Source organism: Perognathus longimembris, chromosome 3, assembly GCF_023159225.1.
Source record: "Perognathus longimembris pacificus isolate PPM17 chromosome 3, ASM2315922v1, whole genome shotgun sequence".
Lineage (NCBI taxonomy): Eukaryota > Metazoa > Chordata > Mammalia > Rodentia > Heteromyidae > Perognathus > Perognathus longimembris.
The window spans coordinates 64,152,905-64,169,480 of record NC_063163.1 but is presented as its reverse complement, the minus strand read 5'-3'; the positions used below and the strand labels follow the sequence as shown (position 1 = coordinate 64,169,480).

General features: G+C 37.7%; 1 protein-coding gene and 1 pseudogene across 2 annotated transcripts in view; one reads left to right on the top strand and one right to left on the bottom strand.

Moving 5' to 3' along the window:
* The window catches only part of Ift88 (intraflagellar transport 88), a 94,219-nt gene that overhangs the window by 57,637 nt on the left and 20,006 nt on the right, over positions 1-16,576 (bottom strand). For both annotated transcript variants that reach the window (XM_048341694.1, XM_048341695.1), the window contains exons 10-13: positions 16,383-16,485; positions 15,210-15,324; positions 12,496-12,727; positions 11,226-11,296 (exon numbers count right to left, since the gene is read on the bottom strand). In XM_048341694.1, coding sequence (XP_048197651.1) covers positions 11,226-11,296; positions 12,496-12,727; positions 15,210-15,324; positions 16,383-16,485 — 521 coding nt within the window. The remainder of the gene's footprint in view (positions 1-11,225; positions 11,297-12,495; positions 12,728-15,209; positions 15,325-16,382; positions 16,486-16,576) is intronic.
* LOC125348467 lies at positions 2,006-4,774 on the top strand (annotated as a pseudogene).

The following is a 16,576-nucleotide window of genomic DNA, read 5'->3' as shown; positions in this document are numbered from 1 at the left end:
TTTCTGAGGTTTTTCTACTTTTTCATGTTCAAACATGTTTGTAATTGCTTATGATGATGATGATGATGATGATGATGATGATGATTGCTTTCAAAATATACCAGATTTAAAAAAAACATACTCAGTAATTATAATATCTTTGCCATCTCAATGCTGGCATGTACGAATTATCCTTTTTTATTCAGTTTGAAATCTTCCTATTTTCACATTGAAAGAAAAATTACAAATTATTAAAGCTTCCAACCATTAGCCTCAGATGTATAAATCTAAACTCAGAAATACAATGTATGTAAAAAACAAGCCAATGTCACACCTCCAAATAGTGAACAACCCCACAGTAACAGATCTTAAGCATAATAATAAGGAAGACAACTCAAAAGCATAGAAGAATGATCAACAACTGAAAGAAGATACTTACAAAACTAAATAATCATAGAGGACACAAATAACCAGCTGACATAACTCTTAAGATAATACAAATAAAATGCTGAATAAACTAAGGAAAACAATGCAGGATACAAAAAGAGGAAATGAATAAAGATATAGAAATCCTAGAAAAGAAAAGCTTAAATTTTGTAAATAAAAAGCTCAATGCATGAAATTAAAAAAAAACTTAGTAGAAAAGTCTATCCAGTAGAGTGGATCAGAATACATACAGTACAGGCAGATGTGATCGAATAATGAGATGAAGAAAGACAAAAAAACCCAAACCCTGAAGAAATACATGGAACATGCAAGACAAGATCTCTAGTACACTACTAAAAGATCACCTATGAATCATGAATTTAGAAAAAGAGGTGCAGGGGAGAGGCGGGGGTGGGGGGGAATGAAGGAGGAGGTAACAAGTTGGATAAGAAATGTACTCATTGCCTTACATATGAAACTGTAACTCCTCTGTACCTAACTTTTGACAATAAAGAAGAAAAAAAAGAAAGAAAAAGTGGTGTAAAAGAAAGGTTTTGAAAATACTTTCAATAAATAGGATAAATTTTCATAAGATTTGAGAATAAAAAACAGCCATTCTGGTACAGGTAGCTTTTAGTATAGTAAATAGACCAGACCAGAAAAGAACCACTTCAATATACATCACAATTAAAACATTTAACTATGGGGCTGGGAATATGGCCTAGTGGAAAGAGTGCTTGCCTCGTATACATGAAGCCCTAGGTTTGATTCCTCTGTACCACATATATAGAAAAGGCCAGAAGTGGCACTGTGGCTCAAGTTGGCGCAGTGATATTTTTTTGAGCAAAAAAAAATAAATAAATAAAAGTAAATAAAACATTCAACTATGCACAACAAGGAAGGAATATTGAAAGCTACCAAAGAGAAATATCAAGTTACTTATGATAGAAACTCATCAGAATAGCAGCAGATATCTCAATAGAAAAAATTTTAAAGGATAGATTGAAGTGATATATTTCAAGCACTTAAACAATCATCAACCTAGATTACTACTGGGCAAAGCTATCAATCATAACTGAAAGGCAAAAGGGACTGGGAATATGGCCTAGTGGCAAGAGTGCTTGCTTCATATATATGAAGCCCTAGGTTTGATTCCCCAGCACCACATATATAGAAAATGGCCAGAAGTGGCCCTGTGGCTCAAGTGGCAGAGTGCTAGCCTTGAGCAAAAAGAAGCCAGGGACAGTGCTCAGGCCCTGAGTCCAAGGCCCAAGACTGGCAAAAATAAATAAATAAAAAGAAAGGCATATAAAATTTTTCCATAATAAAAAATTAAAACAATTTAATAAGACCACTGAACTGCCTCCACAGAAAATAAGCAAAGGAATCATTCCCATTCACAGAAAACATAACCACTGTGACTCATACCTGTAATCCTAACTACTCCTAAGGCTGAAATATGAGGATTGTGGTTTAAAACAAGCCCAAGCTCCACTGGCCTGCAGCCGGAAACTGCACCCTTTGGGCTGAACATTGGCAGGTTGGGCTCCACACCTTCAAAGGTCAGGGGCAGGAACTGTTTCCAGGCCTTTGGCGGTTTCCTCTTGTTTCATAGAAAACCTGAACCATGTTCTACTCACATTTTGTTCTCAGTAAAAGAGAGCCTCTGGCCAAAATTTGGCTGGCAGCACACTGGGATAAGAAGCTAACCAAAGCCCATGTGTTTGAGTGTAGTTTAGAGAGCAGTATGGAAACTATCATCTCACAAAAGGTCAAGATAGCACTGCAAACATCAGGACATCTCTTACTGGGAATAGTTCGAATCTATCACAGAAAAGCCCAATACCTTCTTGCAGACTGTAATGAAGCATTCATAAAGATGGCTTTATGGCCAGTATTGTTGCTCTGCCTGAGGAAAATCGAGAAGCAGCTTACAATACCATTACTTTACCAGAAGAATTTCACAACTTTGGTCAGTCACTGCCAGACTTACATGACATCGATGTAGCCCAACAGTTCAGCCTGAACCAGAGTAGAGAAGAGATAATCATGAGAGAAGTTGGGAACATCAGTATCCCACAAGAAAATGATTTTGGTGACTTTGGAATGGATGATCGTGAAATAGGAAGACAGTGCTTTTGAGGAGCTCTAGTGCTAACCTCCTCTTAGAGCCTGAACAGAATACCAGCAATCTGAATGAGAAAATCAACCACCTAGAATATGAAGACCAATATAAGGAAGTTTTGGAGAAGAAATGATGGTGGAATATTAGATGATAAATTGATTAGTAATAACGATGGTGGCATCTTTGATGATTTCCCCCACCCTCTCAGAGGCAGGAAGTAATGCTAGAGTAGCCTGCTCATGATGATATGGGCCTGATAGTCCTGATTCAGTAGATCCTGTAGAACCAAAGCCAACTATGATTGATCAAACAACACTTGTTCCAAATGAGGAAGCAGCATTTGCTTTGGTGTCCATTGACATAACTGTAAAAGAAAAGCCAAGAGGAAGAGAAAGCTAACTGTTGATAGTGTAAAAGCATTAAATAGCAAGATCACTGGAGCTCAGCTTAGTGATTATTCTGATATTGTTACAACTTTGGATCTGGCATAATCCATCAAGAAATTGATGATGTGGAAAGAGACAGGAGGAATGGAAAAAACTTTTCTCTTTACCTGTTCAGCCTTTATGGAATAACAAACTACTGAAGCTTTTTACATGCTATATTATACCACTTGTACCAGAAGACCTTAGGAAATAAAAGCAAAGGAGAGGCAGATAATTTGGATACGTCCCTCAAAGAATTAAAAACCCAGATGTAAGGGCTGGGGATATGGCCTAGTGGCAAGAGTGCTTGCCTCCTATACATGAGGCCCTGGGTTCAATTCCCCAGCACCACATATACAGAAAACGGCCAGAAGTGGCGCTGTGGCTCAAGTGGCAGAGTGCTATCCTTGAGCAAAAAGAAGCCAGGGACAGTGCTCAGCCCTGAGTCCAAGGGCCAGGACTGGCCCAAACAAAAACAAACAAACAAAAAAAAACCCCAGATCTTCCTAGAGAAGACCAACAGCAGCAGCATCAACATTGTGATGCTATCCATGAGCCCAAGCCACCTCCAAGAGTCAGTTGTGGACAAAGCTAGCAGAACAAACTTGGATGAGTGCGTCAGCCATGCCCCCAACCCTCACCGCAGGGAACTAAGCAAAAAGCTGAACAAATGGACCCAGAGCCAGTGATGCCACCTCAGCATGTAGAACAGATGGGCTTTGCACCTGTAGAACTTACCCCAGAAGAACCCCCTAGTATCTGTCAACTAATTCCAGTTAGAACTTCTGCCAGAAAAAAAAAGAGAGGGACAAAGGGGAGGAAAAGGAGGAAGATGAAGATGCTTCAGGGTGATCAGGATCAAGAAGGAGATGGAACAGATGCTCCTTGCCTTCAGCAAGCCTTTGCTAAAACTGGAGCTGAATTTATCAGTTTGCTTGAATTACATCAAAACACAAACCAAAAGCATGCTATACCAAAATTCTTAAGAAGCACCAAGCTTATTGAACTGGCACAGGAGGAGCCATACAGTGATATCCTTGCAACACCTAGGCTAAGGTTCCATTTTATTTGAGGAGCTAGTATTCACACACTAGTGAATACAAATTGCCCCTGTGTGTAAGGCACACAAAACCCTTTAAGAGAATTGTTAGATTTTATCTGTATAAAATCTCTGCATTCTCTTTTTTTCCAATATTTTTAATCTGCCCATTTCATTGTTAAGGAAACTTAACAGGGACTGAGATCCAGAAGATTATTTTAACTACTTTCAGAATAGATGTGTGCAATATTGGTGCACTAAATAATATTGAATAACAGTCAAAAGTCATTACTTTTTATCTTAATTCTCAATTACTATGTTGAAAAGGAAAACCTGTCCAAGAAAATACCTGGAAGTTGAATTACAAACTATGGTGTCTGTCCTTTTGACAGGAACAGATAATCTATTCCCATCACTAAAAGCAATAGTTTGATTAATCCAGGTCTTGGGTATGGTACCTAAAACAATAGAGAGATTATTATCCTAAGATTTTTCAATTGATAGTTAGTTTCCTAAGGAGCACATGTAGATTTGTGTTGTGCCTAACTGACCGTCTCTGGCTACCAAAATATAGGTCTCACCTGGTTTGCCAATCATTCCATTTAACCCTTGATGATACATTTTGCTGTCCTAATCTCTGTTGTTTTAGTGCAGCTCCAAAATAAGTAGAAATGGACTTGGTAATATGGAAGGACTGTTAAAAGCACTTTTGACTTTCCAGGAGCTATAAACCAGATTTAAAGCTGTTCCGAGTACTCAGATTATCAAAATAGAAAATCCTCTACTTCCCCAAAGGGCATACTGGTTAAAAATTGAACAGGCTGACTTAACCCTGAAGCTAACTGCTATAAAAACTAATGGCTTGGCCAGGAGTTTGGCCTCGTGGTAGAGTGCTTGCCTAGCATGCACAAAGCCCTGGGTTCGATTCCTCAGTACTACACTCTCAGAAAAAGCTAGAAGTGGTGCTGTAGTTCAAGTGGTCAAGTGCTAGCCTTGAGCAAAAGAAGCCTAGGGACAATGCCCAGGCCCTGAGTTCAAGCCCCAGGACTGGAAAAAAAACAAAACAAAATAAAAACTAATGGCTTCTCTGATGTTTATTACAAATGTTAGTACCCCTCTCTTTTTCCAATGCTGCACACTCCTGTGTTTGGAATTCTCTAATAGCTTTATGACTGAAATCCTATGTTCGGTTTCCTATAATTTAAGTGGGAAAAAATAACCAGATGAAAGCTTTATTATTATCAGATAGTACCATAAACTACATGACTATTATAGTTATCAAAAAATGACTTAACTTTTTAGGGCAAAATTATGCTGGAAGTTCTAGCTTAAGTGTTGGAACTCTTGTGAGGAAAAAAAAAATCACTTTCCAAATTCAGACTTTTAGGATTTACCCCCATCCTATTACCCCAGGCATGCAGGGATATGCTTGACAAGGCTTGACAAGGCAGAAACAATCCCTCCTGAGTCTAGCTATAAACATTCCATTGTGGGCCTGGCCTGTAAGGCCCGGAGACTGATCTGTGAGGCCAGGAAAGGGTTTAAGAGGTTGGAAGACAGAACTAGATCCTATGAAGGTCAAACTGCCTAGCCAAGACAGATGTAGAGCTGTTTAAATATTAAAAGACCTTGGATAAAGAAATACCCCAATCTATGCCAGTGTCTGCAGTCACCCCCCCTTTATACTAAACTCAAGCGATCCGTCTCCTCCTTCAGACTCCATAAAACCCGACTCAAACTTCCCACCTTAACTCAGCCTCCAAGCCCACAGAAAGGCTGTGTTCCTCACTGTTCCTCATTCACAGTCCCAGCCTGTTGAGAATGGAGCCCAGCCTTTTCCTTTTCTATTTTCCTAATAAGACTTCCATGTAGGGCTGGGAATATGGCTTAGTGGCAGGAGTGCTTGCCTTGTATACATGAAGCCCTGGTTTTGATTCCTTAGCACCACGTATATAGAAAAGGTCAGAAGTGGTGCTGTGGCTCAAGTGGCAGAGTGCTAGCCTTGAGCAAAAGAAGCCAGGGACAGTGCTCAGGCCCTGAGTTCAAGCCCCAGAACTGGCAAAAAATAAATCATTTAAAAAAAAGACTTCCATGTATATCCAGTAATTTATAATATTTTGAATTTGTGAACTCACAATAGTTTTAATAATTCAGTTTGAGAATAGTAATTTGTTTAAAATTACTATTGAAGTTGTATTTAATGGGTTTCCTCCTTGCAAAAATACACTGTAGACAACTGAATGTTTGATTATAGAAAGGTCATCAGTTTCTTGTTATACATTTTGCTGGTCTGGTTTTTGTTACTTATGGGGTTTAATATTGTTCTTGAAAATAGCTGAAGCTACATTATGTATAACTTTTCTAATAAAAGTTGTGTTTATAAGCTAAAGAAAAAAACCCAAAAACCTGCCTCTTATCTCCAATTAACTAGCAAAAGACCAAAAGTGGGGCTGTGACCCAATTAATAAAGCACTAGTCTTCAGCAAAAGAGCTCAGGGACAGCACCCAGGTCTTGAATTTAAGCCCTAGGACATGCACCAAAAAATAAAAATAAACAAGGCCATGAAAATAGAGGAGAAAAATCTCATCAGAAGACTAATGCTAAATGAGGGCAAAAAAATGAAGCATAGCAAAATATAAAAACATGGTAGGTACTAAGGTACATTTTTTTATACATGGGTGTTGTTCCTGAGCTTTATTTGCTCAAAGTTAGCACTCTACCACTTGAGCCACAACTCTACTCCCAGTTTTTTGGTGGCTGACAGGATAAGCATTTCATGGACTTTCCTATCCCAGCAGCTTTAAACTGTAATTCTCAGCTCTCAGACTCCTAAGTAGCTATAATTACAGACTTGAGCCACTGGCACCTAGCTACCATGTACATTTTAAAAGTAACACTAAATATTTTCCAATCAAAAGACAGAATAGATTAAAAAGCAAGACCTAAACATCTGCTGCCTACAAAAACATCTTACTGACAACAAACATCAGGTGTGTGAAAGGGTATAAAAAGAACTTTTATGAAAATAAGACTCTGAAAGCAAGCAGGAGTATCCATACTTGTTAGCATATTCACCCATTTTGGGTTGACAGCCTCTGTCTTGGATCATCTACAAGCCAGGCCCGGTCATAGTTGCCCACTCCCACCCAAACTGCATGTACCCCCCTGCCCCAACTGTGTCAGCAACATGCTGCTGCTGCAGTCAGCATGCCCTATCCTGGTCCCTCGCTATTTCTAGTGTCAAGCTGAAAGATGCCCTGTTCTAGCTACGTGCCTGATATAAAATGTTTTCCCTGGCTACATGCCTGATAGAGGATGTATTGTCCCGGCAATGTGCCAGATATAGGGTATTTGCCCTGGCTATAAGCCAGCTATAGAATGTCCTGCCCTGGCTGTCTGATATCACCAGTGTCTAGCTGCGAATACAAAAGATTTCTTGCTCCTAGCCCCTTCTCCTGCCTTCAGCCTGTTTGATACTCTATAACTACCTCCCTTGCCTGAGAGAAGGCTGTTATTCTCTATGCCGCCAGAGCTAGCCAGTCAGCTATGGCCGACAATAAATGCTTTGTTTCTTCCCTGTGGTTCTCTGGGCCAATGCTTACAATACTCATATCTGATAAAGTAGACTTCAAAACCAAAATTAGTCAGAGACAAAGTAGTTCACTTCATATGAACAAAAAGAACAATCCACAATAAGGAAATTAGTTAATATATATGGGCCAAATGTCAATGAACCGAATTTTATTAAAATAACACTTATGGATTTAAAAGCATAGATCAGATAGATCCACAACACAAAGACAGTGGGAGACTTCAATATCTTACCTTCAATAATAAATAGATCAGACCTAAAAAAGAAAACAAATCAACAAAAAAAACCCCTCAGAACTAAATAACACCATAAACAAAATGAACTTAGCATATATCCACAGAGTACTTCATTCAGCAGCTATACAATGACACATTGTACAGCTCAGCAGCTATGGAATTTTCTCCAAAAGAGAGGTTCCCTCCTGCCCCCAGTTATGGGCTTGAACTCAAGGCCCAGGTGCTGTCCTGGAGTTTTTCTGCTCAAGGCTAACACTTTCCCACCTTGATCCACAGCTCCACTTAACGGTTTTCTAGTGGTTAATTGGATATAAGAATCTCACTGACTTTCCTGCCTGGGCTGCCTTCAAAACACAAACCTCAAATCTCAGCCTTTTTTTTTTTTTGCCAGTCCTGGGGCTTGGACTCAGGGCCTGAGCAATGTCCCTGGCTTCTTTTTTGCTCAAGGCTAGCACTCTACCATTTGAGCCACAGTGCCACTTCTGGCCTTTTTGTATATATGTGGTGTAGAGGAATCGAACCCAGGGCTTCATGTATCCGAGGCAAGCACTCTTGCCACTAGGCCATATTCCCAGCCCCAGATCTCAGCCTTTTGAGTAGCCAGAGGCATAAGTAGAGTAGCTTATAGGCACAAGCCAATAGCACCTGGCTCTCAAAATAGACCCCATTTTAGCACACAAAGTAAATCGTAGCAAACATACAAATATTGAAATGATTCTCTGTATTCTATCTAACCAGAACTAGAACTCAACTTCAAAAAATAAAAAGCCCACAGAATATATTCAAAACCAAGAAGATAGAATAACAGTTTGAGGAATGACGAATGGGTTACTGATGAAATAGGAGGAATATGAAAATACTTGTAAAATCTAATGAAAATGAAAACAAAACAGAAGTTTTGAGATACAGCAAAGACAGTGTTAAGAGGAAAGTTTATAGCCATGAGTACTTACATAAAAAAACAGATCTCAAATAAGTAGTATAATAATGTACTCTAAGCTCCTATAAAACAAGATAAACCCAAAATTAGCAGATGGAAAGATATATTAAAGATTGAGTGAAAACTTTACAAAGAATCTATAAAAGGTGACCCTTTGAAAAGATAAGATTCATAAACCCTTAACCACTCTAGCTAAAAGAAGAAAGAACCAAATTAATAAAATTTGAGATAAAGATGGGGATATCACAACAAATACTAATGAAATCAAGATCATGAGGAAATACTTTGAAAATGTATATTAAAATAAGCTAGAAAACCTAACAGAAGTAGATTCCTAGATCCATATAGTCTACTAAGATTAAACCATTTAAATAGATCACAAGCAAAAGATTGAAGCAGTTAATAATCTCCCAATAAAGAAAAGCTCAGTACTCAAAGGTTCAGTGTCAAATTCTACCTTTAAAGGTAAAACTACAGCAATACTTCTCAAACCTTTTATGAAAGAGAAAGGGAAGAGCCACTACCAAACTTATTTTATGAAGCCAATACTACACTCATTCCAAAATCACACAAGGGCAAAATATTTTCTTTTTTTTTTTTTTTTTTTTTGGCCAGTCCTGGGGCTTGGACTCAGGGCCTGAGCGCTGTCCCTGGCTTCCTTTTGCTCAAGGCTAGCACTCTGCCACTTGAGCCACAGCGCCATTTCTGGCCATTTTCTGTATATGTGGTGCTGGGGAATCGAACCCAGGGCTTCATGTATACGAGGCGAGCACTCTTGCCACTAGGCCATATCCCCAGCCCGCAAAATATTTTCTTATTGTAGAATTAGCGACAAAATTCTATAATAATAAAAGTAAGTACAGAATTCTCAATAAAACTCAGAGCCAAAGAAACATAGGCTGCATGGTTTTCCTTATTTATAGTAACTACAATTTGTCTATAGATCTAAAAATAAACACACTGAATGATACACACACATACATGGACATGATAAGTTATACATGGCTCTGGTCATTCACATATTAAGGCCAAAGGAGGATATGTACAGGAGTGGTGGACAAAGGCTGGATAGCTACATACAAGATGATCATATAAAACAATATCCTATGAAATGACCTCAAAGAAAAGGAAATAAAAGACATTTTTCAATTACTACTGTTTCTGTTTTTGCTGTCTTTTCCTTTTGTCTTATTAGTCAGTATCTGGGAAGGTATGGAAGGGCACATACTAGGTGGAACAAGGATGGACAAATGCAGCAGTGCTGCTCACTTTCCATGTGGAAAATGAACTCAGTATGCAGTGGGTGGGAATGGGAAGGAAAAACTGGGGGAGAACAACCGAGGGGGAGACATGGTTCAAAAAGAATTGTACTCATTACTCATTATCTGATTCATGTAATTGTGACTCCTCTGCATATGAGCTCTACAATTAACAACATTTAAAAAATCAATACATTAAAAAGATCAAGTTGTTTTCATTCCGGGATGCAAAGATAGATCAATGTTTATATATCAATTATTGAACACTCAACTGATGTCCAGAGAGTGGGATAATTTGGTCTTAGTGTGGGAAGATCCCATCCATTTTGTATCAGAAGTAGAAACAGATTTTAGAGAAAGGAAAGAAAAAGGAACTATAATTTTCTCTTCTTAGACTTGATTTTTGTTGTTGTTGTGGGGCTTGAACTCTGGACCTGGGCTCTTCAGCTTAAGGCTAGTTAGTGCTCCACCACATGAGCCACAGAGCCACTTCCTATGCTTGATTTTTAATTAGGATTCAAAAAAAATACATAGGAAAACAATAAAATAATACACAAAGAGTTACAGTATTGCATTAAATGTCTGCAAGAAAGTAGAGAAAAACAGTAAGAATAAGAGATACAAGAAGTATGCATAGGGGCTGGGGATATGGCCTAGTGGCAAGAGAGCTTGCCTCGTATACATGAGGCCCTGGGTTCGATTCCCCAGCACCACATATACAGAAAACGCCCAGAAGTGGCGCTGTGGCTCAAGTGGCAGAGTGCTAGCCTTGAGCAAAAGGAAGCCAGGGACAGTGCTCAGGCCCTGAGTCCAAGGCCCAGGACTGGCAAAAAAAAAAAAAAAGTATGCATAGGTAAGCAGTTTAAGCAGTCTTGTCAAAGTGTGGTCTGTCGGGTTGCTAATTCTCACAGTTCTGGTCACATAGTATCAGAGAATTACCAATGTAATTACTGTAATATCTACCTAGTGCTAGGGTATGGCTGCTGTTCACAGGGTATTCACAGTTCGCTTCATATGATGTTAAGATTAAAAGCAGTATGAGGTTGGGTTATTTTGAAGGGGAAAAGGGAATCCAGAAAAGTAAAGAAATGGTGAAATGATCATATTTTATTCAAGAAATGTTCTGACTATAACAAGTCCTATAACCAACAATGAGAACACATTCAACTATTTTACAAAAAGTAATACTATATTATTAAGTACCTCTCACGTTCCATTTGCCTGAGATGGTCATTTTTTATTGCTTCAATCAGTAAGTTAGTATGGGGATCATCCTGGGAAAATAAAATTGAAAAAAATGTCAAGTGAAGGCCAAATCCTGTGAAATTCTAATTCCAAAAAACCAAATAACTAGTTTATAAAATGTAAATTAATTTTTGTGCAACTGTTGGTTTATCTGTTTGCTTGTTATACAGTGCTGGGGACAGAACCAAGACTTTTTGCAAGCTGTGTAAGCACTTTATCACTGAGTTACACTACAATCCATTAATTAATCTTTGTAAATCTTTTGCCTAATGTAAAAAGCAGACCTTTTTTCCTCTTTTTTCTCATTTTCTATCACAATGAACTAACACATATTCTGAGGAGTAAATAAAAGGGCCAGGCTAGAAAAAGTACGACCAAATGCATAGAACCTGTGGTTGTTAGTAAAAATTCCAAACTCAAGTATAAATATTCCACAACCCTCATCTACTTAGTATAATCCAGATTCCGTCTTCATGTTCTCTTGGGGAAAAAAAAGAACCTTAAAAATAAATAGAAACACAAAAAGACATCTCGAAGAAAGACATGTAAATTTTATTAATAAAATTGTTTTAGTTATGACTAAAATAGAAAATTGTGCAGCCTGACTTAAACATATCTTGTCCCATTTCAACAATCTTATGCTCGAAAGTAATTAACAGGGGCTGGGAATACGGCCTAGTGGCAAGAGTGCTTGCCTGGTATACATGAAGCCCTGGGTTCGATTCCTCAGCACCACATATATAGAAAATGGCCAGAAGTGGTGCTGTGGCTCAAGTGGCAGAGTGCTAGCCTTGAGCAAAAAAGAAGCCAGGGACTGTGTTCAGGCCTTGAGCCCAAGCCCTAGGACTGCCCCCTCCCCGCAAAAAAAAAAAACAGTAATTAACAAAACACTATTAATAGGCCTATGCGAAACTCAAATAGTCTGTTCCAACTTTCTTAGTTTTATTTACTTATTTATTGATTGCCTGGGCCTTGAACTCAGGGCCTGAGCACTGTGTCTGGCTTCTTTTTGCTCAAGGCTAGCATTCTACCACTTGAGCCACAGGTGCCACTTCTGGCCTTTTCTGTGTATGTGGTGCTTGTATACATGAACGCAGGGCTTCATGTATACAAGGTGAGCCCTTTTACCACTAGGCCATATTCCCAGCCCCTGTTCCAACTTTCTTATTTCTAAAAAGCAGAGAACACAGGTCAGTAGGAGATGGTTACATCACTCTTTCATACTCACACTTGGTGAAATGTATTTCTCATCTTCATCGATTTCTAACGGAACAGCAATCAATTTCTGGAAGGCCTTCTTCATTTTTTCTCGGTCTCCAATGGCAAAATAACTGAGGATTAGGTTGTAGCCTGCCTTCAGATTTGGTGCCATGCTCATTATGTGTTCAAACGAATTAATGGCATCTGAATACTGACCGGTTTTAATAAATGTAACACCAATGTTCTGCATTATTTTTATCCTAAATAAAATTAAATTAAATACCTTAAAGACTGAATTCTCCATTGTAGCATTCAATAACTACCACAGTTTATATTTTAAATTTCTCATTTTAAAAAAATGTTACTGTCTTTACCCTCATATGAATATGTTGTATGTATCTTCACGCATATAAAAATATTTACTTGTGGGGCTGGGAATATGGCCTAGTGGCAAGAGTGCTTGCCTCATATACATGAAGCCCTGGGTTTGATTCCTCAGCACCACATATATACAAAACGGCCACAAGTGGCGCTGTGGCTCAAGTGGCAGAGTGCTTAGCCTTGAGCAAAAAGAAGCCAGGGACAGTGTTCAGGCCCTGAGTCCAAGCCCCAGGACTGGCAAAAAAAAATTCTTGTTTCAAGTATGTGAGACACCGTTGTGCAGAACTATATAACCACATAATTATGCCATTTCTATTTCCCAAAAAAACAAAATCTTTAAGAATAGTCTGTTAAGTGTCAGGTTAGTAGGAAGCAATGGGAACTTTATTTTTACTCTCTGGGAAGGGAGACAGTGCAGTTCCAGAAAGTGAAATCATGTTTCTAAGGTTAAGATTCCCTTCTATTGCACCTAGAATAGTGCTATGCACAGAATGGGTGCTCAAGTTTGTTGTGGGTTGTGTTTTTTTTTTTTTAATTTGTAAACTGATAAATTTTGTGCTTATCTTCAAGGCTGGCTTAAGTATAAAATTGTTTTATAAAACATTTGAAAAATTAAAGGATTTGTTTTATAGTAAAAAAAAAAAAAGAATAGTCTGTTAAGTCATTTCTCATTTTTATGAGCCCTAGGCAATCACTAATCTACTTTTTGTTTGTTTATTCCAGACACTGCATATAAGTGGAATCATACAATATATGATACTGTGTCATACTTCACTTAATTGGCATAATCATCCGTGCTCTTGTAGAAAGTACCAGAACTTACTGCTGCAGATATCATTCTGTAATATGGATATAGTAGTGGTTAATTTTCATTGTCTACTTCCAGCTTCTTGGCCTGGGCAGATGCCAGTTTTCTGGCTCTCCAACATGCAATCATTGTTAAACTATCCAGTCTCCAACCTTATGAGACAATATCTGTTCTGGTTTTGCTTCTTTACAGAACCCTAATTAATGCAGACTTATACCAAAACTTACTTTAACAATTACTTGCTTGGTGGACATTTCAGTTGTTGTTTTTTACTATTATGATTAATGCTGTTAGGAACATCTATTTATAAGCCTTTGTGACAGGGTGAGTTTTAATTTTTCTTGTGTATGTATCTAGGAACAGAATTCCTGTAGGTCTAAATTTTTAAGGAACTTCCTGTCACTGTGCTCAATACATGAGGCTTCCAATTTCTCAGCATCCTCATGAATATTACTAGTGTGTCTTTTTGCGTAGAGAGCAATTCTAGCCGATGAGACCCCAACCTGTTTCCAGTTACTCCTCTTAAATGCCTCATTTCAACTAGTTTTTCAGAATTAGCTGGCTAGATATGAATGCTTATTTCCCTGGCTTATCTCATGTGTATTTTATTTGGAGTTTGAGCCTTCTCTCACTAAAATAACCTATCTCAAGTGCACCTCCTCCATAAAATGTTACTCTTAATCATTATTCCCTTAGATGAATTACTATAACACTGTCTCAATGACTAATTAAGCATTTAACACATACCACCAATACTGCATTTCTTTAAAATGTTCACATTTTGGTCTTGAGTTAAAAGTATGTTAAGGACATCATGTCCCATAAGCTAAATGATATTTGCTGACAAGATATTATCCAAAAACTCATAAAAGGTGACATTTACAAATAAATTAACTGTCATAGATCAAATGTACCCTGTGATTAGAGGAAAATATAACCAGTAAACACATTGTTTCTTCTCTTAAATACTGGAGGTACAGAAAACATCCCAACTTCTTCCTCTTCTAAAGTTCAGAAATAATCCCTTCATTAGAAAGACTGACAGGGGATCTCGGATTCAATTCTAGTCTGACCAATTATAAATGACTGCTACTATGATTTTTTTTCTTGGCATTAAGTTGCATCATATAGTACTATCATATAGTACCTGCATTGATCAAGTAGTTTAGTTTAGTTTCACTTGATCACATACTATGTCTTTAACTTTTTTTTTTGTACTGGTACTAAGGTTTGAACTCAGGGACTCATATGCTACTCAGTAGTAAGTCTCTCAGATTTGTCTGCCCAGGCTGGCATCAAACCTTGATCCTCAGATCTCAACCTCCTGAGTAACTAGGATTATAGGCATGAGTACCAGGTACCCAACTTAACTTTTAACTTGACATTATGCAAATGCATCCAACTAGTCACAAGGGAAGAGAACAATATTGCATATGTAACATATATACACAGACAATTCAAACTGTTCAACCCCCAGGCGACAGATCAGAAGAGTTATCTTGCTTCAGAAAAACAAATTTGAATTTTAGAGTGATCATAGTGGGTACCCTTACCTCATTTCTTTATGGACACTTGGGATTTGATCTAGGGCCATTCGGTAGAACTTGATAGCTTTGGAGTAATTTCTTTGCTTTAAATAAATATTTCCCATATTCACTTTCAATATTCCTAATTTGAAAAATAATAGATGCATAAATTTTCATTTTTGCACTTTTTCTGATAATTTAGGTAACCTAAAATTCACATGCACTCAAGTTTTCTCAAATTATAAAACTTCATACATCTTCTAAAATTCAAACAGTAACACTACTGCAATGTACTCGGCACTAATCTGTGAGAAAATGGAACTTAAAGAAAGACTGAGTCCAGAAAATATGGCTGGAAACAATTAGTTTACACTGCAAAAAAGTATATTGTTAAAAAAACAAACCCACATAACAATAAGACATTTTGAATTAGACTCAATAATAATGCTAACATTTTAAGAAGATACTAAGGAAAATGATGCCGATAATTTTAGTACTGTAATAAAATAACTATAAATGCTATCTATAAACTCTAGTCTCTTGAGGATATAGTCACTTAAATTTTATGTGAAAGAATGTTCCATGAGGTTGCCATGGCTTGTTCTGCTTATGATATCAGAATATATGTTTTGTTTACTAGTAGAGAGCACACTTCATCCCAACTATTCTTCATTTGTATTTGTATGAGTTTGCATGTAAATAGTTGCTGTTTTGTGGTAACTGATTTGCACTCAGACTTTCACGTTTGTTAGGCACATACTATACTGCTTGAGACATGCACATAGCTCTTTGTAACTGTGGTTATGTTTGAGGGTAGGGCCGTCCTTTTGCCTGGATCAAACTAGACCATAGTCTTTGTATTTACACTCTCTTATTTACACTTCCTACTTTATCTAGGAGGAGAGGTATAAGATAATCCACTCAGGTTTTTCTGTCAACATGGGGCCTGTGTACTTTTTACCCGGGTTAACCTCAAACTAAAATTCCCCCAATCTCTGTCTCCAAGTTTCTAGGATAAAAGATGTGAGCCACTGGCTCCCAGCTTACAAATAGTATATTTAAGCAGAATACTTATCATAAATGTGGATTTTTAAAAAGAGTATCTATCATCTCATTTCAAGGAAACAAAGTAAGGAAATATGAGGTAATACAACAGAGTAGTGACATGCTTTTTTGGAAAAATGAGTCATATATACTCACCTGCATTACTGAACATCTTATTTTTCACTATAACTTGATACGTGTTTAATGCCTCAGTATACATTTCATTAGCTGAATACTGACTGGCCAAGTTGAAAAGAACCTAAGGAGGAAAACACATAAAATGACCATTCTAGGTCACTTTCACTTGTAATCTTTCCACAGATTAAAATTCTATTATAGGGACTGGGAAT